Source organism: Leptosomus discolor, chromosome 18 (genome assembly GCF_034619465.1).
Source record: "Leptosomus discolor isolate bLepDis1 chromosome 18, bLepDis1.hap2, whole genome shotgun sequence".
NCBI classification, from domain to species: domain Eukaryota; kingdom Metazoa; phylum Chordata; class Aves; order Leptosomiformes; family Leptosomidae; genus Leptosomus; species Leptosomus discolor.
The window spans coordinates 15,692,805-15,715,653 of NC_141408.1; the positions used below are offsets into that span (position 1 = coordinate 15,692,805).

Here is a 22,849-nt window from a genome sequence, read left to right on the forward strand (position 1 = left end):
TTTGCAGTCCTTTTAACTTTGGTAGGAAAATAAGGGAGCGGTGCTTTCACTTTCAGCGGTACTTGAGTGACGTAGCCTTGCTTGCTTGTTCAAACCCAACTTTGCACAGCAATTTTGAGGGATGGTACTTCTCTTGGATGTGATTCCACCCACTTCAGTAGACAAAATATAACTTTTGATGCCAGCTTTACAATGTTATCACTACTTGCTGTAAAGAAAGGCAAGTATTGACCATTCACGAAGGAGCTCTGGCAGAGCTTATCTGGGTTAGGAGTGGGGGAAATGTGCTGCTTTTATAAACTGAGCCTACTGAGTTTATCAATGTGAGCTGGAATATGCACAAATATAGAAACGTTGTGACTGTTTTGCTTGTATGCAGCCTGCCTAGCAGGCCCTGCCAGTGCTGTAGCCTTATCACAAATATAAAGAAAGACCATCATTCTAGTAGCCATGAAATCTGTCAAGCTGCTTGGTCACTGTTGAATGACATGTGTGCTTATAAAGGGCTTTTAGAGATGGTCAGCTTGACTCATTTGAATAGCCTGATCTCACCTAGTGAACTCCAGATCTAAAGCGCTTGGAATAGTGCCTGTGCAGAAATGCTTGGATATTTGTGGGATTGTAGGTTGTAAAACCACATAGTGGCAACTGCAGATCACTACCTGACATGTCCCTATGGGGGTGGTGTGGTAGCTGTTCTTTATCTCCTTCTTCATTTTTTAACAGACAGCAGTGACTCAAAAGTGTCAGATCTTCCTCAGAAAGCCAAAATCTTTACACGGTGAAAGTCGAGTCTTTCCAATGCGATGCAGGCAGTCCACCTACAGTCAGTGGTTGCAGGAAAAGGTTAGGGATTATTCTTATCTTCTCTGGTTTTGGGGAGTGAGTTTGGAGGAGGTGATGATACTGCTGAGAGGGAGGGTGAAATTAATTTCTGCTGTGGGGAAGCTGGCATCTGAAGCATCAAGAAACAGCTCTAAAAGATGTACCACATGTACAGGAAAGCTCGGTCTAGGATTTGGAGCCTGAACAGACATGTTAAACCTCTTCTCTCTCTTCCTCCATCTGACCAGTAATCCCCTAAAGTGCAAGACTGGAAATGTCACTGGTACCTTAAAATAGGGGCTTAAAGGCCTGTGTGGCTTAGTTTCTTGATTTGTTTCCGGCACTCAATAGGCAAAAATATGCCTGTCCTTACCATCTGCTGCAGAACTGCCAGTTGAAGGATGTACAGAGTAGGTAACCGGGGACTTGTCACTGCTGAATTGCTATGAGCTGAAAGACACTGGATGAGGAAAGGGAGAGAGAAGTTGGTTGTATTGGGTACTTCTGACTACAGCGGTGTCTGGACTGTTCCTTCAGTTAGCTCTTTCACTTGACTTCTTGACAAGCTAATTTGCATTTTATGTGGACTTTCTTCTGCCTTTAGCTGTGTCTCTGGCTTTGTCAACTGTGCTCTTTGCTCTCCCTTTCATTTTTGTTTAGGGACTGATGCAGGCACATTGAGAATAAAGGGAGCCTCTTGTTTTCTGCTGGTTTTACAGTCTTTATAGGCTCAACTGCAGGGTCAGGTGACTGCCCTCCCAAGTGGGAAGAAGGAAACAGGTCACATACTTTATAAGCAGCCCCAGCTTTGGGGCTTCCCCTTCCCCACTGTGGCTCCCCGTCTTCCTCTGGACTTGCACACTCTCCCCTTGGCTCCCTGTTCCACTTCTACCTCCCATGCTGGCCAGCTGCCTGCACCTCCTCTGGCCTCCTGTCCTGCTAGCCTGGTGGGTGCTCTCCCCCTCGGCCTTTGGCCTCCCCTGTCTCCCCCTTCCTCTCACTCTCAGCCTCCATCCCTCCCATCAGGTTCTCTTTTCTTTATTTTCCTCCTTCACTCCTCCACCTGTCTGGCCTCCCGCTTTCCCCTCCGAGTGCTCTCTCCCTTGACCTTCCACTTTTTTCTCTCCTATCCCCCTTGGCCTTGTGTGCGCTCTCTCTGACCTCCCTCTCAGCTCCCATTTTTATTTTTCTCCCTGTCCCCCTCTGGCCTCACATTTCTGTGGGCCTCCCGCTCCCTGCTGAGTCCCTTCCACTTGCACTGGATTTAATTTAATTTCAGCTGGTTTCATTTCAGTTCCAGTCCCTGCTACAGACTCATTGTGTGACTTTGGATGAGTTCTGTGTGGCACTGCTAACAGTAATGGCACATATGGTCCTTCTTTTCTGGTGGTCTGTGCACAGGTGAGGGATTACTCTGAGCGTACTCTAATTTTTGCTCTGGAATTAATTGGAGGGAAGGTCAGCATCTCCCTCTCTTGCCTGAGCTCCTGAGGAGTGCCTCCAGAAGTTAAATTCACACCTTTTTAAAGTACATCTTCAGTTTTATGTTTGCCAAAGGAGAAATAAAAAATAACTAGAAAATAACAGTGGGTAACTTTGGCCTCCAGTAAGTCTTAACTGCATAGTCACTAGGTAACACTGTGTGGGTAGCTCAGTTAAATCACTTAATGGGTAGGCAGGAAGCATCTGAAACCAGCAGAACAGAAAGAAGTAGTATTATGCAACAGCAGTCAATGGCAACAGCAAAGGTCATTTCTTCTACCCAGCATCTCTTTCCAATTGGAAAAATGATTTGTGCTTTTATGAGGAAAACCGTCCCTGAATTCAAAATGGTCACCGTTCTAAAACAAGTTTTGACAAGTAGAAATGTTTTATAATCTGTGCAACAGAGTCTGGTTTTGATTTTTTTTTTTTAATGGAGATTAATTCAGTCTTCAGTACTTTGATACATAGAAGACTGAGTTTTCAGTGGCTTTGAGAACATTGTGTGCTATTTTATCTCTGCTAACTTAGGTTGGTGTGTTAGTTGTATTCAAGGAGTGCTTTTTTTGTGGTCAGCTGTGGCATGTGCTTACGTTTAGGCTTGGTTGGCAAATGCTTATTACCAAGCGAAAGATGTAGCAATCTGCTGGGCCTGCTGCGAAGATTGAAATCTGTACTATACGACAGTGACATGAATCGTATTGAATTAGTTTTACAGGAGAGCCCACTGCTGTAGTCGCATCCAATGAAAACTGGTGTTCTTGTCCGAGGCTGCTTGAATGCATCTTCCTGGAAGGTCTGGTACAAGCACAGCTGAGCCTGGATGGTGTATTGGACTAGCCTGGTACATTAGTGATACTGCCAGTGCACGTGAGGAGCTGGTGGGACTGGCGTTCAGGCCAGCCTGCTTTCCTTCCATCTGTCCAGTTTGCCTGACAAGGTGACGGTTGATTCATGCATTGTTAAGGAGAAGGGGGCCTTTAAGAGATGTTGAAGTGGTTCTTAAACTGATACTTCTGGACTGTGCCTGCTCTTCTGCTACTCTGCCCCCTCACACTTCAGGTATAAAATCATTCCTATTTCATTCCCAAAGTGTTTGTGCCGATGCTGCTAGTGAAGTTCTGCTGTAAATGGTGATGACTCAAGTCGTGATTCTTTCAGCTGCAGTCAGTGTTTGTAAAAGCTAATTCAAGCTGAGGAGAAGGCAGATCCAGTGAAGAAAGGTAACATGGCAGTGGTTTCACAGCAGGGCTGTGCATTGTAAATTGACTTTTCAACTCCCTAGATCCAGTGGTAGAGCTCTGTATCTTCGTAAAGTGTGCTGTCCACTAGGGGACATCATTTCCGCAGGCAAACATTCCTTCCATTTTGCAGAAGATGTTAGTGTGCTCTGCGCACATTTGGTCTCCACGGGTATGGCACCTAAAGATCTGGGGCCTACCGTGTACGGTATTGGTTTGTTCTAAGTGGGAGGTAATGCCACTTACTGGAACGGAACAACTGGATGCCTTTTCTTTCTCCTGACTCGACAGGCTTTTTAAATACGATCTTTGCATAACAAGTAGTATTGAAACAGCATTTTTTGGTACTGGTGGCAGAGTGTGTGGAATTATTGAGTGACAGTGGTGAGCCGTTCTGCCTTAGAATGCTTGGGACTTACAGGATGAGTGGGTTTTGGACACCAGGACTTTTAAAATTGTATAGGAATGGTTAAATTAAAGTTGGGAATCAGCAGCATTAGCTGTTCAATTTTTAGAGGAAGACCTTTGTTTCTTAAAGTGCTTTTCAGAGCCTCGTAGGCCTTGCTTCTCTTCCTGTCTGTTTTTCTGCTTCCATTTCCTTAGCTCTGAGAATAGAGACTAGTAAGGTCACTTTAATTCCTCTTGTGTGGGTTGTTCCCCCCCCCCCCCTTTTAGGAACACAGATTACATGGAATGAAGTGCAGTCATGCACTGCTTAATTGTCATATCACTGCCAGTTTGTCACATTTCTTAAAAAAAAAAAAAAAAAAAAAACACCAAAAAAACAAACAAAAAAACCCCAAGGTGCCTTTTGGAAAGGATTTGGGTTTATGCTTCCTGACCAGGAGAAACTAGACCCGATTCTTCTCTTACATACAACTTTCAACTACTGTTGATTTCAGCAGGATAATTTGCTTATGGAACTATGAGAAAAGAGCTTTGCTGGTGTTTGTGGGTGAAAGTGGAAGTGGCCTTTCCCGTGGCTATTCTGCTCCTTGAGTCTATTTGTGGAACATATCAGTGTCTGCATGATCGTAGTGTGTTTTTTCTTCTTGTGTGGATGGATAGCATTAGAACCTGCTGATACATGAGTGGGAACTATTTCTTCTGTGGTTTGCTGGTGCTATGTACAGTCACTAAACACCAAGGATGAAATTTGCCTTGCATCTAAATTTGAATGACACCTACAGCGGTATAGTCTGATTTGCCCTCAAACAGAAGTATGAATGGCACATAATAGGAAGGTGAACTATTTCTGTAGCAATTCTTTTTTTTTTTTTTTTTTTTTTTTTTTTTTTTGTAAAAGGGGGTCAGAGCAGCTGATCGTTCTTAAGGGATGAGTTTAGGTGCTCATTCAAGTGTGGGTTCAGTTAGCTATTTTTACTGCTTATCACAAGAGGATGCAACTGATTGTATATGCTGCTTTCGCCCTTACGGAAGCTACTGCTGTAGAATATAGGTTTCAGTTGTGATCCTTATTTATATATCTTAGTGCTAAGGAAATCAGTATCTAACATGGTTAAATTGGCTAATGAGCATATTATAAATCTAAAAATGTTACTTTAACTGATTCTTTTTCAACAACATTCAGAAGTGACTTTGCTTTTAATTAGCAATTCATATAATGAGCGCTACTGTGAGGTTGGGGTGTATGGTGAATCAGAAACCCAGATCTAGTATATCTGTGATGTGGAAAATTGTTTTCTCTAGGTCCTCCAAGAGTTGTTTTCCTGCAGGAATGTGATAGTATCAGCCACAGAAAAATTAAAATGTGAAATGATTTAGCGCAGGGAAAATCAAGAGAGTGCTTTTCAATGTTGCATTATACTCATGCATCACATCACCTTATCTCACGTCACCAGGTCACAGATGCAGCAAAGTACCAATGGAATTGCAGCTGTTCTTTGTTGAGGGGAAAAAAGTAAGACTTTTTTACGGAAGAAAATCAGTGATTGTAATCTTAATTATAATTAATCTTAATTACAATTAATTGCAATTAGTGCTAGCTTTACTAGAGAATTCAGTTTCTGTGCATGGTGCTGCAAGATGGCTCTGCTCCCTCTGCCCCCAGCTCCGTATTGTTGTGGCTTTGTGCTCAGGGCAAGCTCCCAGTCAGGGCCCTCTGCAACAGGTGAGTGTAGCAACTTGTAGTACTGTGCAAAAGAAAACAGTTTAGGGAGGAACCTTTGCTTCTGCTTCTCCTAGAAGAAAAGCACCTGTGCATTGCTTTGAACTCGCCTTCTGCCACTGGGAAATGTTCTCCTTGTAACCTGCTGTCAGTCTGTCGTGTTGCCTCAACAGCCTATGGGAACTATTACATGTGCTTCTAGTTCGACTATTGAGACTGGCAAATCAGTCATGTGGTGGGTTTCTGTTAAAGGCATTGCATTTCTGTATGGTTTCCCCTTCTACCCTCAGAAATTGTGATACTGAACAACTGAAATGAAATTTCAAGTTGCTACCCTACTTGCAAAAATTGCTGAAATCTGGCTGCCAAGAATCAAGTCAACAGATCTCGTAAAGTTCACTGACATAGAAGCAAGTGTCATTACCAAGGAGATAGGCGCTATTTTGAAGTAGGGCTGGTTTATTCATTCTCTGAAACAATAAAATAAAATATGCTGCACTTGACACTGTAAATCAAATCAGTGAGTCCAGGCAATGCCAGTGTTTAATGCAATCAAGAAAGGTTAATAGAGTCCTATTAAGGTGGCTAATGCTAATCTGCTGGCACAGAAGGAAGCAGACTCAGTAAGACTAATGTATTGGGGCAATGCAATGCAGTCCAGCCAGCAAATAAATGTAGATGTGAAGAGCTGCTGCAGTAAGCTTATGCAGGCTTGTGCTGCTGACTGGCTATGTTTAAACTGCTTCTAAATCTAGAAGCGTTCCTAGTGCAATGTAATAAAACTGGTGCTCCCAAGGGCTTTTCTCACAGCCAGAATTTATGCCTGGAGATTTGTGGCACTTTTCCCTGCCTTCCCTTCATGTTCTGCATCAAACTCCAAGGTCACTAGAAGCATGAGCTTTATTTGTGGGGCCAGCACTTTTACTGATTTCCAGCCAGGCATGTGGCAGTTCTAGAGCTGCTGTTTTCGTCACAGTACTTGTGAAGTCCTTACAGTTTTATATTTACATAGCCTTCCTTCCTTCCCAGGAAATTCTAGTGGCTGAAACAGAAAGCTGTTTATTCTAGCAAAAACCCCAACAATTCCTGCAAGGCCTTTTAGGCTCTTCTTCATCTGGAAATTACTTCAACTTTACATTATTCATCAGGAGATACTTAATCCAGATTAAGTAACATGAGAATGGTGTTGACTAGGGAGGTGCTCATGGTCTTTTGAACTTAAGTTGCCAGTGGTTGCACTAACACTTTCATTCTTTTTCCCTGGTAGGAGTTGCATTTGTATTTACGTCCATTTTCCATGGGCAGCATGTTGTGCTTGAGGTGAACACCTTAAAGTTGTCATGAAGCATTGGCTCCATGGCTGAGGAAAATGGCAGTTTCCACTTTTGGACAGGGCTTTACTTCCATGTATGAAAGATTCCTCGAAGCCACTGCATCCAACAGTAGGGAAGTACAAACCTGGGGAACAAGCAGCTTTCCATGTTCTATTGCTGCTTGTAAGCATAAATTACTAGTGAAATTTAGAAGTGAATAGATTTGAAGAGAAGCTTTGTGGTGGTTTGACGCTGTCTGGATGCCAGGTGCTCACCAAAGCCACTCTATCACTCCCCCTGCCTCAGCTGGACAGGAGAGAGAAAATATAACAACAGGCACGTGAGTCGAGATGAGGACAGGGAGATCACTCCGCATTTACCGTCATGGGCAAAACAGACTTGACTTTGGTAAAAAAATGTAACTTATTACCAATCAACTCAGAGGAGTAATGAGAAATAAAACTAAATCTTGAAACACCTTCGCCCCCACCCCTCCCTTCTTTCCTGGGCTTAACTTTGTTCCAGATTTCTCTCCCTCCTCCTCCCAAGCGGTGCAGGGGTCAGTCCATCACCTGTTGTTTCTGCCACTCCTTCCTCCTCAGGGGGAGGACTCCTCGCACGCTTGTCCTGCTCCAATGCGGGGTTCCTCTTAGGGGAGACAGTTCTCCATGACTTCTCCAGGGTGACTCCTTCTCACGGGCTACAGTTTTTCGTGAAGTGCTCCAGCATGGGTCTCCTCCATGGGGTGCAATCCTTCAGGAACCGACTGCTCCAGTGTGAGCCCCCCTCATGGGGTCACCAGCAGCAAACCTGCTCCAGCCTGGGCTTCTCTCTCTCCACGGGCCACAGGTCCTGCCAGGAGCCTGCTCTGGTGCAGTCTTCCCACGGGGTCACAGCTTTCTTCAGGTATCCACCTACTCCGGCGTGGGGTCCTCCATGGGATGTAGGTGGTCATCTGCTCCACCGCCCACGGGCTGCAGGGGGACAGCCTGCCTCACCGTGGTCTTCACCACAGGTTGCAGGGGAATTGCTGCTCTGGTGCCTGGGTCCCCTCCTCCCCCAGCTTCTTCACTGACCTTGGTATCTGCAGAAATGTTTCTCTCAGATAGTCTCACTCCTCTCTACTGGCTTGGCCTTGGCCAGCAGCAGGTCCATCTTAAAGCTGGCTGGCATTGGCTGTATCGGACATAGGGGAAACTTCTAGTGGCTTCTCACAGAAGCCACCCCTGTAGCACCCTTGCTACCAAAACCTTGCCACTCAAACCCATTACAAGCTTTGAATATCTTAACATCCCGAGAATGGAATGATTTGATAAAGCAAATGGCCTGAAACACCTTAGAGCTGTTTTATCTGTGTGTGGGTCATGCATCTTGCAGCACTACAGTGCTGCCACTGAAATTCAGTGCTGCTGCGTTTGTTTCTTCCCATGTTTTAGTGCTTTTAGGCTTCTCAAACTTTTTTTTTTAAAGAAAACTGTACTGTGTGCTTTCATGAAAGCCTCTATAGGCAGGTGTCAAGACTTCCATGACTTTGCTGTGTGGATGATAGTTCCATTTAAGACTTGGGAACCTGATAGTGTGTGACCAACGGATTAGCAGCATTGTATCTACTTCATCTTTAATAATGTTCTGTGCAAAGTGGTGCTGTGCTCTTCCAAAAGGAGCATTTTCTTCATTTTCCTAAAGTGTCTCCATTCTCTTTCTTTGAGTTGCAGATGCTGATTTTTTTGCCTATGGTTTGACAGGAGGTGCAGTCTGATACTTATCACAGTAGTTGCATCTGTTGAGCATTGTCTTCCAGCAGTCCTTCAGATAAATTCTTTTCTTCTTGTAACAATCCACAGTTCTTTCCAAAGAAGCAGTGGCTTCTCTTTAGTAGGGTTTCCACAGTTTCACAACAGCTTCTCCATTCATTTCCCAGATTCTGCATTAGTGTTCAGGAACTGTGACAACATCTGCTTCTGTACTTTTGTCTCTGCATAATCCTCCTTTCTAGCCTGGTACTTGACCGTTCCCTGATAGTTGGTGGCCTGAAAGAAAGCATGAAAGGGTGCAGGAAGGGATGGAACAGTGGAACAGGGAGTGGAAGAGTCCTCCTTTGGAAGGAGATGGCTTTCTTTGTCTACCAAAATCAAAGCCTGATTTCATTGCTGTGGATTAGGTTGATGAGTGGCCGGGACACTGAAGAAAGGGTACTGAAACTGGTGCTGGCTGGCTGTAAACCAAGTGGGTGTAGAACAGCCATGAATACATCAAGACAGAAAATAAGGGAAAAATTTCGGACTGGCAGAGTAGCAGCATACTGTAAGAGCCTTCCAATCAGAATAATGAGGCAATCCTGTCCCTCATGTCTTTTTTATGAGGGACCGTGTGCAAGTTAAATGGATTTTCTGTTATGGTACCATGTGAGCATGCTGGACAAAAGCATACATTTCAGCCTAATGTTCCTAGGACTGTTCTGTTCAGCACACCTTGGCTGATGGTGTAACAGCTCATCTCCAGCAGAGCGAGCAGGGAGGTGACTTTTTTTTTTTTTATTTCTCTCTGTCAGTGGGCCCAAAGGTAGAAACTGTACCAGCTGGTAGTTGAACAAAATCTGCTTTTCTTGTTGTCATTGTTTCATGAAGGAGTAAGAATGGGGAGTGCTGAAGAGAATACTCTGCCCAGCACATTACATTTTGGAACACTTTCCAAATTTGCGTGAATGTGGAATCCATAATGCAGTGGCAACTACATATGAACACCCTGTGTGTGAGTGCTCTTTGTGTACTTCTGTGGTGGTTTGGCATTTTCTGGATGCTGCCTCCAATGTACATCACATTATACACACACAAATATATTAGGCAAATATCTTTTATGGAACTGTTCTTCAGTGGGAGTCAAATTCTTTAGGATTTTTTTTCCTTCCCTTAAAGAAAGGAATGTGGGCTCCCTTTTAAAGAATTGATAAGTTTTGAGGTTCATTGGCTCCTCTTCCCTCCCCAGAGCCTGTTTGCTGAGCAGTGCCAGCTGAATGAGTGGAGAAACAAGAACTGAGTAGCTGCAGTAGTACAGTAGGCTCAGTGTGTGTTTTGAGTGTGTGCTGTGGATAGAGAGCTGCTGTTTTTACTCAAGTTAGATTTTGTCTTTCCAAGTTCCAGTCCTGCTTTTGGTGTCTGTGTGATCATAACCTGAAATGAGGGAAGCTAAGGAGAGCCTTCCAGCTCAAATTTTATGGTCTTGTCAAGATAGCTTAGACCTAATTACTGAGGTAGGTCAAGTGCTTAAGCTTCTCTAATTTGGATATGAAAATGTGAGCTAAACCCAAACCCTGGCCCAAAAGCCCCACTAATGAACCAGAGGGCCTATACGGCTGGGAATCATTGTCATATGTGAAGGGATATCTGCCTGTCTAGAGGTACGGGAATAGATTTGTCACTTGAATTACGCTGCATAAGCACACTTTTTATAGAGCAGAAGCTGGAAGGATGTTTGTGTTACCAAGAATGAGAACATTAAGCTGCTTACCAAAAAAACCCCCCACATCTTTATATTTGCTTCATGGCTCTTGGTGCAGTGAGGCAGTCTCTTTGTGTGGGAACTAGGCCCTTGGTGGTACAGTAAAATTTGAGTTACCCTGTATTTTGTGGGTTTGTCCATGTTTTTAAACATGGAAAGCAGTTTTATTTTTGGAGCCTGGCTTAAGCTGCTCTTACAAGTTACAGGAAAAAATGATTCCTTGGAACATGTTCGCTTTTGATTTCTTGATGTTCATGTTTTTGTTTTATTGCTGTTTCAAGGTAATTCTTTTCCATTTTATGCACACAGCCTTTTTATAAGGATTGTGTTAGAACCTGTACTGCTCAATGACTGTGAATGTGGTGAGGTTTGTTTGTTTGTTTTCTATTTTGTTTTTCTTTTAATTGCCACTCTGATGAGTAAGGAACAAGAATTTGAAGTATCTTATCTTCCTTTGGTGCTTTTTCAAGCATATGGTGATGACTTTGGAAACTTCTGTCAGCATGACTCATTAAAAGGAAGACATTTTGCCTCTTCTGGCATATGCATGATACTTGACATCCCTTGACAGTGGAAGGGTACGAGAATGAGTTTTTGCTCTGAGATAGGAGAATGAGGATTAGTAAGATGTTTTCCAAGAGCTGTCTAATGGGACCAGCTTGTACAGTTGGCTCTTCTGAGCAGGTTATGAGGATTTTAGCTTGCTGCCTGGCTTTATTGACCTGCACAACAGAGAATATCTGTTAGTGAGGTTTTGCTGTTTTCTGCCTTGTGTATCATTAAGGCAAAGGCCAGCTTGACTCAAATCAGTAATGGCACATCAAAGGAGTTAACATTGCCCAAGTGTGCTTATGCCATACTGTTCTGAGCTTGCTGCTAGGGTACAGAAGGTTTCTCAGGCCAGCAGGCCTACTCTGAGCAGTGCATCCTTGTTTTGTGACAGTGGGTGGCAAGCTTGCTGTTACCCAATGGTCTGTAGTCAGCTTCTCTAGCTTTTCTGCATGTTGCTGCTTCTGCTTAGATTTGGTGAGCTTCCTCAGCTAGTTCCTCTCCTCTTCTGCTGAGGCTGTGGCATCACAGCTACTGAGAGAATGAATTCCATTATAATGAACAGCCTGCAGGTAACACCTTGTCTTTGTGAACATTAAAAAAACCAGCTTTGTTATCTTCAGCTCAAATGTATGACCTTGATGCCAGATGGGGTCAGCGTGGCACCATATTTCTCTGGTCTCAGTGAGTTATCAGGGCCTCTCTGTGGTGCACCTTCTCAACTCCTTCAGGCTGAACCAGGAATGGGAATCCAGTCACAGTGTGGCTGTGGGAAGCAGTCGTTCTGCACAAGACTAGGTAATTAAAAAAAAAAATTTTCTCCCACATTGACAGGATTCAGGCAACCCTTGGGACTACGGATTCAACTCTATAGGAAACCCTTCAGTCAGAACTTAAAGTGAATGAGACAGGTAAAGGACAGGTAAAAGGGAAAATATGCCCAAAGACATCTAGCATATCAGTGGCAACTGTGAGATGGGAGTGAAGTCCAATCCTGTAGCCAGGAAAGGATGCTCTTTAGTGGACTGTTTACTCCTCTAAGTGTCTTTGAAGTAGGCCTGATAGTCTTGGCACGTTGTCTTTAAGAAGAGGCCTTGTGAAGTATGAATTCCCAGCAGACTGATAACCCAGGTATTTCAGGATGCAGCAATGAACTTTGAACAGTTGGGGGCAGTAAACGCCAGAAACTGAGTCTTAACATAAATGGAGCTGGAAAATAAATGTGAGCATGTAACTTCCTCTCTAATAGAAATGCACTATTTTAGTTTAAAAATAACAGTTTTACTGCAGCTAAATTCCGCCTCTTAAAAAAAAATAACCAAGGACTTTGTAAGTGAATTGCGTTAGATTTTTTTCTTTATCGTAAAGCCGATACTAGTGTACTCTGATTGCAGAGCTTGCAAAGGAGGTTGGGATCCAATTCTGATAGGTCTGGCACCCGTTAGACAGTGTTGACTCTTCAGGGAGAGGGACCAGTAAAACTAGGTGACAGAGCGGAGACACAATCAAGTCTCCCTGTCTCATTGTGAGGACTGTGGAGAGAGATGGCCGGTTTTCAGAAGTGCTATGTCTGCTGCCCAGTCACGGACATTATGAATTTATGTGTTGTCACCCAGCAGTATAGTGCCTGTTCAGATGAGGTGGGTGTACACCATCACACTTCCATCAAACCAGCTGAAGTACATGACACGGTGCTTACGCTAGCTTTATGTTTCTGTTCTGACTGCAGGCAGAGAATGCCTGATTTGTCATGAAGCTGTCTGGTGCCAAAGTTAACCCTCCAGAATGTTGACAGGTGGGAACTTGTATTGTGAGATTACACTGGACCAGAGTCACGTGGCTGTAGCACCTTTGTTTCGACTTGGGGAAACCAGATTCCAGGCCTGCGCCACAGTCAGAGTCTGTGATCAGCTGTGGGTCAGCACTAGCTACTGTTGAAGAAATCCTGCGACAAGGGACTTGCCGTGCTGAGTTTATAGCAGAAGCCATGACCAAACATGAGCTTTTTCTCACTCCTTTATCTGTATTTGAACCACCTATAGACTTGTCCTTTTTCTCTTGTGTTTATCTTTCAAGTTGGTGGCTCTGTGCTGAGTGCTGCAGTGATTTGTTTTGTAACAGGGTCACCTAAGTACCCTGTGCATCCATTCCTTCCTTCTTGTGCTTCATCTCCCTGCTTGCTGGAGATGTAGTGGATTTGCACAAGGCTGTGGTCTGCCCAGGGTAAAAAAAAGACATTTTGTTTCTAAGCTGGTCGGTCAGAAACACATAAAAGTGACTCCACAGAGTGACTGATGGGACTTTTTTGGCCTTGTACATAGAGATACTGAGAACTACATCTGTGGCTGTCAGTGGGAGCTGCTGGCTAAGTTTCCCATGCAGTGGACAGAATATATGACTCCAGTTGTTCTCTGCTGTATTTAAGCTTTTAGTATGGCATTTGGGGCTGCAGCATTGATCATTGTGCCTCTTTGTGCCTGGGACTTTCCAGACAATGCACTAGCTGTGCCATCAGCAGCCTGCATAGAGCTATTGGCGTCCTCTTTGCTCTGCTCCCTGTACAACATACTGGGTTTGAAAGGATATCTGGGCACGTTCTGTGTCTTAAGACCTGCATATCACCGACATGTCAAACAAAAAATATGTTTGGTAACATATTCAAAGAGGAAGTAAAAATGAAAAATGGAAATAGATGCAATGAAATATTAATGCTTCAATTAGCTTAGTTTTGAGCTGCCATCCTTTTTTTTCAATTCATTGTCATACCATTGGTTTTGAGATGGATTTGCTTCTCTATGGATTCTTGCACAATCTTCCTTAATTCCTTTAACTCACTTCAGGAAGGGTGTCTGCTTTTTTCCCTGCCCTCTACCGCTAATACCCAGCTACAAAGATCTTCTGGGGTCATACATGAGACTTTTCTTTACATATGAATAAAGTTTTTACTGTACGTTGTTACTCTTCCAACTGTTCTTTTTGTTGTTACTGGGTGACACACCCTTTTGGATGGGAATCCGGTGATCCCTTTGACACACATGCTTCCTTAAATCTGTAACAGGGTTACAGATGTTTAACACTTCTCCCCAGAAAAGAAAGTCATGCTTGCAGGTTTTTGCTCTGGTTGTTTTGTGCACAGTGGTCTTCAGCCTCTGGTGACCTTTTATAAAATGACTGAATCTGTCCCTTTCTGTGGTGGAGCAGGGTGTTGCAGAACTGCCTGTAAATGGGGTACTGACAAAGTGCAAAAACTTGGCCTGCTCAGAAATGCCCTCTGTGCAGTTGTAGCAATAGGAGCTTATTGGCATTCTCTTCTATGCATTCCCTCTGATCAGTGTGCTGTGTGTCATCACAGGGAGTATTTTTATCTTTCAAGTTGGAGTGTTTGCACCACAGTTTCATTTACATGGACACATGCTTGTGTGTGTGTGCATATATGCACTTACATGTTCTCCCTCCCCACCTCCACCAATTTTTTCGGTACCAATCTGATTTAAGATACATCTGCTCTGCATACAAAAGCAGAACAAAAAGCTGCTGCTTGGAAAAAAAGGAGCTGGATTGATTATTTTGATGGCTTCCCGTATTGTGAGCTAAATGGTAAAATTTGATTGGCAGTAAATAAATTAAAATGAAGGTTATATAGAGGGGCTCTGTGGCTTTCATGCTCTTCACCTCATTGGAAATCATTAATGCATGCTCATCTTAGTTTCCCCCCACCCTGAGATGTAATTATGATTTACTGTACTTTCTCTGTTTCCATGGTATATCTGTCTAGCATTATATAGTGAACATAAACCTGCTGTGAATATATGGGGGTTTTAAAAGTTTTTTGAGTGCTTCATGTAAGTGTTTAATGTTAGTTAATGATTATGTTACTCCACATCAGTTTTTTCATGCAGGTTTTAAGGAGACCTGGATTCTTGCTGGTCCAGGAAATAAGCAGGAAAGCAAACTTGTCCTGTTGCGTGCTAAGATACTGAGTAACAGGACATGAAGTGGAGTTACATGGATTTGCTGCATATATTCTGAGGTTATCTACATATTTCTTTTAATCTGAGATTGCCCCAGGGATTTTCCTGTGAAGTGATGCTGTAGCCAGATTTCTGAATCACTGTTTAAACACCTGAATGAATGGCCAGAGTTATTTACAGGAGGCTGATACAGAGCTATGTGTTCATTAGGGTTGCTGAGCTTGGAGGCAGACACTTAAACTCGTTTGGTATGCTGACTTCATCTGTGCAGATGGATCTCTGCTGAGATAATTATTGACCTCAGTGAAGTTATGTCAAAAGACAGATTTGGTGCTGTTAGCCTCATTTAATGCTGCAGGTATTTGCCTTGGTCTTATGTGGGTAATAAATAGATGGAAAAAGGCAGAGCACTGGAATGGAGAGGAGTTGCAGTTGTTTCCCACTATGTTTGCAAGGTTTAAGTCTACTCATGTATTTAGTTTACTGTTTAAAGATGAGACTTCTATCAGGATTTTGGTTGTGAAGACTAATCATACCACTGTATTAGAATTGAAGCCTGTGATGATAAGGCGTAAGGTTGTGTCGGTGACCTATGTTGGCATCTGTTAAGAGCAGCAGCAGAGCTTTTGACTGAAACTTTGTACAATGTTCAGAACAGTTCGATCTTGATTTAGTGTTTTTCATCTTAGGCATGTGTCTGTAAGAGGTTGATCTGCAAGGCAACAGCTGTCAGCCTGATTTTGAATTTCCATATGTCAGAAGGAAAAAGCCCAAACAATACAGTGTATCTTTTTCAAACTGGTGTTGCTGCTCTTTAAAATTTTAAGAGCTTTTGGATAATGTTGAGAGCTTATTATGCACTAACATTTTTAGCTAAAGTAGTAGTTTGTTTGGCTGGAGACTGAAGACTGGATGTTTAATAGAGTAACTCTTAGTCACTTTGTATGGAAAAAAGACTTGAGGGGAAGGCCTTTGTCACTGAAAACCAAAACAAAGTGTTAGCTTTAAAACATTATCAGTAAGATTACTGAAGAAAAAGGTTGTGTTAAAAGCTGGTGGCTTATATTCACCTTAATTATTACAAAAGGGTGAGGACATCAAGTGCGCAATCTAACAATGGTTGTTCTGTTTGGGCGTGCTGTCCCCTATGTCCAATGTATCCCTGTTGTACCTTCCTCACTTTTGTGTGTTAAGTCCTTTATCTAGATGCCTAAGATATTCATTACTTTTACTTACTGGTAACTTTTCCCTGCTGTCTTGGACCACTGAAATCCTGGCATGTGTGCCTCAGTTACATGCCTAAGGCTGAGACAGATGAATCAGAGTTCTTAAGTTGACTTTACTCATGCGACAGTTTCTTGTAATTGCAGTGGATAAGGTATATTCCTGTGAATGTGACTTGGAGCGTCTTGTGCAAATAGTTATTAAATACCTTTCAACAGAAACTCATTTTCTGTGTGTCAATCTGATAACTTGCAAACTATACTTTTGCAGTGGTATTGTTTTATAACAATTTAAATATGCACATTACTGTGTTAGGAAAAAGCTTGAAATAACTTCACTTTGGTGACATGGTTTAAAAAATTGCAGCCTTTAAAAACATCGTATATTGTTATACTGGTTTTCTTGTTTAAGAAGGAAAAACACAGGTAAAAAAAAAAAAGTTGAAAATGTGAAATGAGCACTTACTAGTACCACTGCTTCAGTTAGAGGAAACATACTTTTTACGCTTTTGTTTAACGTTCTTTTTCTAATTAAACCGTTAAACATGGCTTCAGTAGCAAACAATTTTCTGCACCCTATGGGGATTTAAATGCAATCAACTATATCCTGTAATTACTGTTAGTGGGCTGGCCTTGGGAGGTATGCATCATTGAGGAGGAATAATGTTCTCTGCTTTGCTGGGATGAATACACTTTGCAGCAGCTAGGAAATGTAGTAATAGATATTAGCCATGATACCTTTACTTAATGGTAGTCTGTAGAAGTTGGAAGCCTATTGGTCTGGAGTGTAATGGACTGGGAAAATAATCTTGGAAATGGAGAGGTGACAGCAATACTCATCGATGTTTCTTCTGTTGTATTTGAGGTGTTTGGTCAGTGGTCTTGTATTGATCTTGCTGGCTAAACAAATATCTGAACAGAAGGTGTAAAGAAGATGGAGCCAGCTTCTTTTCAGTGGTGCCCAGTGACAGGGCAAGACGCAAGGGGCGCAAACTGAAACTGTTCCTTCTGAACATCAGGACACTTTTTTTTTTTTTTTTTTTTTTTTTTTTTTTTTTTTTTTTTTACTGTGAGGGTGACTGAGCACTGGCACAGGTTTCCCAGAGAGGCCATGGAGATATTCAGAAGCTGTTTGCATGTGGTTCTGGACAACCTGGTCTAGGTGACCTGCTTGAGCAGGGGGGTTGGACCAGATGAACTCCATGAGTTCCTTCCCACCTCAACCATTCTGTGATTCTGGAAACCTACTTGTTTTGGTTTTACCTCTTTTTGCTGAAAAACAATCCAGGTGGTATCTCAAAGGCATTTAGACATACCTGATTAGAACAGGTTCATAACAAAATAATTGCTCAGATGCTTCTTATTAAGCCTATGCAGCTTTTGCACGCTGACCTTACCAGCCCAAAAGAGCATTTGGACTTGAACCTGAGGTTAAATGTGAGTTCAAGATTAGGTCCTTGCATAAAAGCTTATGCACTTAAAAATTAGGGCCCAGGTGAAACAATGCCAAGGTGTCTGTGGGGTTCCTGAAGTCTCGTCTGCATGAAAGACCATTCTAATTTTAACTACAGCAAGTTTAGGAATGTATCTTTTTCCCTACGTGATGAATGGGAGAGAAAGCAGTTACCTGCTTGATAGGAGTGCTGTAAGGGGAAGTGCAATTGTGCTTATGAGATGTTTAGAAGCTATGCCACTGGAGGTTGTACAAGTAACAAATGTGCTTTCTGGACTGACTTATTTCTTGGATTTCATCTTCTTTAGTAGAAAAAAAATGGCTTACAAAGCAAAAATTGGAACTGGATTTTTTTTGTTTTTAAAAGATTATGTGGAACTCTAGTACAGCTACCGAAAGTCCTGCCCTCTTCCTTTGCCCACAGTTGTCATTGCTGTTCTACATTCCATCAAGAGATTCACGTAGGTTGTTAATGAAAATGTCCAAAGTCTACTTTTATCTCAAGGATAAATGGGAACTTTGGCAAGGTGAGCTGAAAGTAAAATTTGTGAATAGCATCTGTTGTAAAACAATGTATCTAAAGAACTGTTTTGTTTTGGTTTGTTTTTCTCCCTAGGAAATTACTACCTCAACAGGCAAATTAGACCTTGAAGTTCCATTGGAGACACCATAAATTAATATGCTGTGATATCTGGTAGCCATGGTGGCAGTATGGAAGAGTCTGAACTAGAAAAGTTTAGCTGGAAATGAGTTACTGTGGTTGATAATTATATGTAACATAATTGTAGATGGTTTAAATGTTGAAACCACCAAGGTGGCTGTTGTTTCTGATATAATGGGAAGGAAACGTTTGTGTTCATGAGGGTATTGTGAGAACAAATTCCACAGTAAATGCAGTAATGGCTTGCTAATGCTTGCTGACAACTGAAAAACCCATTACTTTAGAGAACTCAAACCTGGACAAACTGTTAAAGATTAGCAGGTGCCCATGGAAGTGTGTCCTATTGCTTTTTCTGTAACGTGGCGCAGAGGGGATGAGATTGGCAATCCATGGAGCTTGGCTCTAGCCTTTCCAGTGAGAGGTGAAGACCATGGGTCCTGTTACATGGGAGCTGAGGATACTTGTTTTTTTTGAAGGACTGAGAGCTATCTTCTTGGGGTTTTTTTTTTGTGCTCCAAAGTTAATCTGTGTTTGACAGCCAGAATGTCAAGTGATGAATACAGTCCTTAAGAAAAGAAGTTTTGTACCAAGGCTGTGTTTATTTGGATTTCTGGAATGAATTTTTTTTTTTTTTTTTCCACCCTGTGTGCCAGGAGACTTCCTTGATAAATAGCTTGCATTCTGAATCCTGTAATTCTAAATTCTAGTTCAATTCTGGTATGCAGAAGTGAAGCACAGTCATATATGTCTTGATCTGAATTAATTTTTATTTGATAAGAAAACCATGCTGAAAATGCATTTGTTATCAGATACAAATCAGTGAATCATTCAGGTGTTTAAACTACATTACTCTTCAGTGATTTCTGTAGTGGTTTTGCTGTTATTTGCTGTCTTTGTCGTAGTAATGTCTCAAAATCTGTTAGGTACAAACAAACAGTAGAGACAGTTTCTCCCTAGAAAAACTGTGTCTTCAGCAGAGGAACCAAATCAAAATTGAGGTGAGAAGGCATATACCATGAAATAGAAGGAACTGGCCCATATTACAGGTGTTGGCTAAATCCTGTAACTTACAGTATTAGTTCTTTGAGGGTGGATTTTGCAAGGGGACTAGATATGAGGAAAGGCAAAGAAGGAAAGGAAGGAAGAGTGAGTGGGTCCTTTTGGTCTTAAATCTTAAGCTTTTGCTGGAGAATTATGGAAGCCCAAGACCACATCGAATGGGACTTCACCAATCCATGGGAAATATAGCTGACAGAACAAAAATTGGAGAATCTTTAAAATCATGATAAGACACATCTTGAAAATAATTATCCAAATGCCAAACTTGTTTCTTCTTGTTTGTTTGTTCTTTTTTCCCAGTGTTTACTGGCTTTGGATACCTGCATTTGTGGTGCCTGACTAGAGACATACAGTTATCCAGCTTTAAAAAGTGCAGAGAAACTAACTTCTAAAAGTCAGACTCCTAAATGTCACTTCAAAACAAATTATCTGCTTCCGTAAGAGGGTATTTTTTGTTGTGGTGTTTTTGTGCAAATGTAGCCTTCTGGCTTCTTATGGAGTCACTGAACACTCAAAATAAACAAAAATCCTGAGTATTTAGCCTTGGAAGAACTATCATCAGTACAGACATCTGGTCTGGAAAACCTGAGTAGAATTTTCTCTGTGACATTTATGTTCAGTATAGGAATGCCTCTCATTTATAGGTTCCTCATGTATTTCCTGGTTTACTGCCTTCCGTCTGGCTGCTCATAGATCTTAAGGCCTGTGATCGGGAAATTGTAATATTCTACATAAGGCTGAAAGAGTAGTTTACTCAAGAATTTTTCTACTAGGAGTAATAGTATTATATTTTCTTTTCAGATCTAGCAACTCCAAAGCTGAGACAGATTATTCCTTCCTGCTGTTTTGTAGCATATGGGCTGTTATCCAAAGACTGTATTTTGCACATTCTCCCTTTCCCATTTGTCACTGGCTTTTTTTGTGATTCTTCCCATTACGCTTTGAAATTTTGGAATTTCTGCTCTTCCAAACACTGACAAAAATGCAGACTTTTGTCCATTAGAAGTTCAGAATAGTGTTCTTTCTACCACTATTTTGATGACTATAGTGATAAGTTTTAGGAGACTTTCTCTTTTTTTTTTTTTTTTTTTTTTAAGGGAGGGACAGCAAGGTGGTGTTTGGCAAGAAATAATTCCCTTTGCTGTTCTCTATTGTTAGTAAAAGGTTCCAGAAATCTGTAACAGTAAATGGAATGAGCTGTATGCATTCTCTGGTAGCTGCCAAATATCACTGGATGCATTCCCAATACACACTGTACTCATGTAGTGAACACTGACTCCTTAATAACCAATTATTTTGAAAATTTTTTAAGCTATTTACAATGCTGTTAACTGATTATTATTTTTACTCTCTTTTTGGCCAGCGAAAATCTCCTCCTTCCTACCACCTTTCAGTTATACTACTGATTAGTTCAGCTATAGATGGAGTAAAAGCAGAACAAAAGGCTATGGCATAGTAGCACATTTCTCCCAGAATAATGTAGAACGGTGCCTCCCCTGCTGGAGTTGCTCTCTTACTACTGGGAGAAGGAGAATGCTTTTGTGGACAGGGCCTCAGGATATTAGATTTCAGGTCTGGTGTCATCATTTGGAGAAATGAGTAAAACCAGGGATGCTATTCTGGTTAGTAACGAGGGTCTTTTCTACAAAAGCTGTAGTGTTGTTACAGATACGGTGGATTTGATCCCTGGTTCCCCACTGATTTGGGGGAGACTTTATTGTGAATATAAGGAACATATTTCACTACTACTTTCTGGTGTTGGGTTGCTGTAGATGTAAGGAGAACTGATATAGTTAGGCAGGTCTGGTTTACTAATTACAAATTAGCTTGAATATGATAATCCCTTGGGACAATCTAAGCTGTCATGACTATATCTGTTACTGGACCTATTCTAATGTGGTTTTGCCTTCCTGTCTTCAAACGGCAAACTTCAAATGAAAGCCCCAGGCTTCATCAAAACAAAGCTATCTGATGAAAACAGCTCAGTAAGTGAGAATTCAGTAGTTTGTCTATAAATCTGTGAGCCAAATAGGATGGCACTTCTTTTAGAAGTGAAATTGAATTTAAATAGGAGCTACTGCCATGTCCTGGGGAAATGCTGCTTCATGTCTTAGAAACAAAGTATAGTTTGAACGTTGGAATTGAACAGCCTGGTGAATTCATCAGGAAAGAATTTTGTGTTTTCAAGTGATGCAGGCTTATCTTTAACAAGAACTTGTTTTAATCACTTCTGTTAGGTGGAAGCGAGAGGTGTAATTTCTGTGCCATCCTAGGAACTCTGACTGACTGTCTGTTGGGATTAAAGTGTGTGCACTGACCAAAATGATCCTCCCGAGCCATCTACACAAACTGGTTTTTTTCTTTAGGCCTGGAGCAGAGGTGAGCATTCCTTTGGGTTAATGCGAGTCTGTCTGTATTTCCAGCTGGCCCGCGCCGATTCAGTGGTCCTCAGTGGCACATGCAGAATGTCCTCAAAGACTCTGTGGAGAGCTCCGATGATGAATTCTTCGATGCGCGAGGTCAGTACATGTTTTTGTCCTCACTTCCCCATTCTTTCCCAATTTTGCAGCAAGTGGCTAAGCTCCTTTGGGGATGAACTGACAACATTGCCTTCATGGGACGGAGATCTGAAAAAACCCCGTCAGATCTTCTTTCAAGGATTTGTGAATGGGCCTAAATTTACAGGAGATGGGTGAAATGCTGGGGTGGATGAGCGAGCTGCCATGAACTGGATCTGGCATCAGAAGCAGTGTGACTACAACAGTACAGAGCTTCATGGGGTCTCTTAGGCCCAGCTTGTTTACAGGTCAGGTAGTATATGATGTTACACTTGGAGTGCTCTTGTTTACAGTTCCTAATGAGGGCCACGAGTGTCTGTGTTTCTGATGGCCAACTTTTAAAGCCAATGGCCTAGGTTTTCCACTCTGGAAGAACTTGCACTGAAGTGACTGGGACCTCTCCTTGTTCAACAAGAAGCAATATCTGAATGCTCGTGGATTTGATCGGGTGAATCCAAAATGCAATGCTCCCTGCCAGATCTTATGAGACCCTGAATCTTGGTATGTTTCAATTTTGTTTGTAGGCGGAATTGTTGCAGGAGTGGTTGGTGACCAGCTCCTGTGTTTTCATGCTGGTATAAGCTTGAGTTGAGATTCAGCATGAAGGAGTTATGCCAGGAGCTTTTTGGTTGCTTTAAAAATGCAGTAGGTAGGAGGCAGGCAGTGGAAATGCAACGGCTTTTGTGTGGGGATCAGCTCTGTGCTCTCAACGGTTTGGAAGCTCTGAAACAATTTCACTGATAACTCACTGGTTTATTTCTGTGAGGCTGAATTTGCAATGCTGTTTTCCTAAACAAGCTAGTTTGCAGAGGCATAACTAATATTAATCAGATTATTACTGGTATTACTCAGAGTACAGGTTTGGATCCAGGATGCCTCAACTTCAGT

At 42.1% G+C, this 22,849-nt stretch overlaps 1 protein-coding gene across 1 annotated transcript in view; it reads left to right on the forward strand.

The window, feature by feature from the left end:
• Positions 1 to 22,849, forward strand: part of PITPNM3 (PITPNM family member 3) — a 106,659-nt gene that overhangs the window by 1,242 nt on the left and 82,568 nt on the right. The window contains exon 3 of the mRNA XM_086475081.1: positions 21,825 to 21,922. Within this exon, the coding sequence (XP_086331207.1) occupies positions 21,825 to 21,922 (98 nt within the window). The remainder of the gene's footprint in view (positions 1 to 21,824; positions 21,923 to 22,849) is intronic.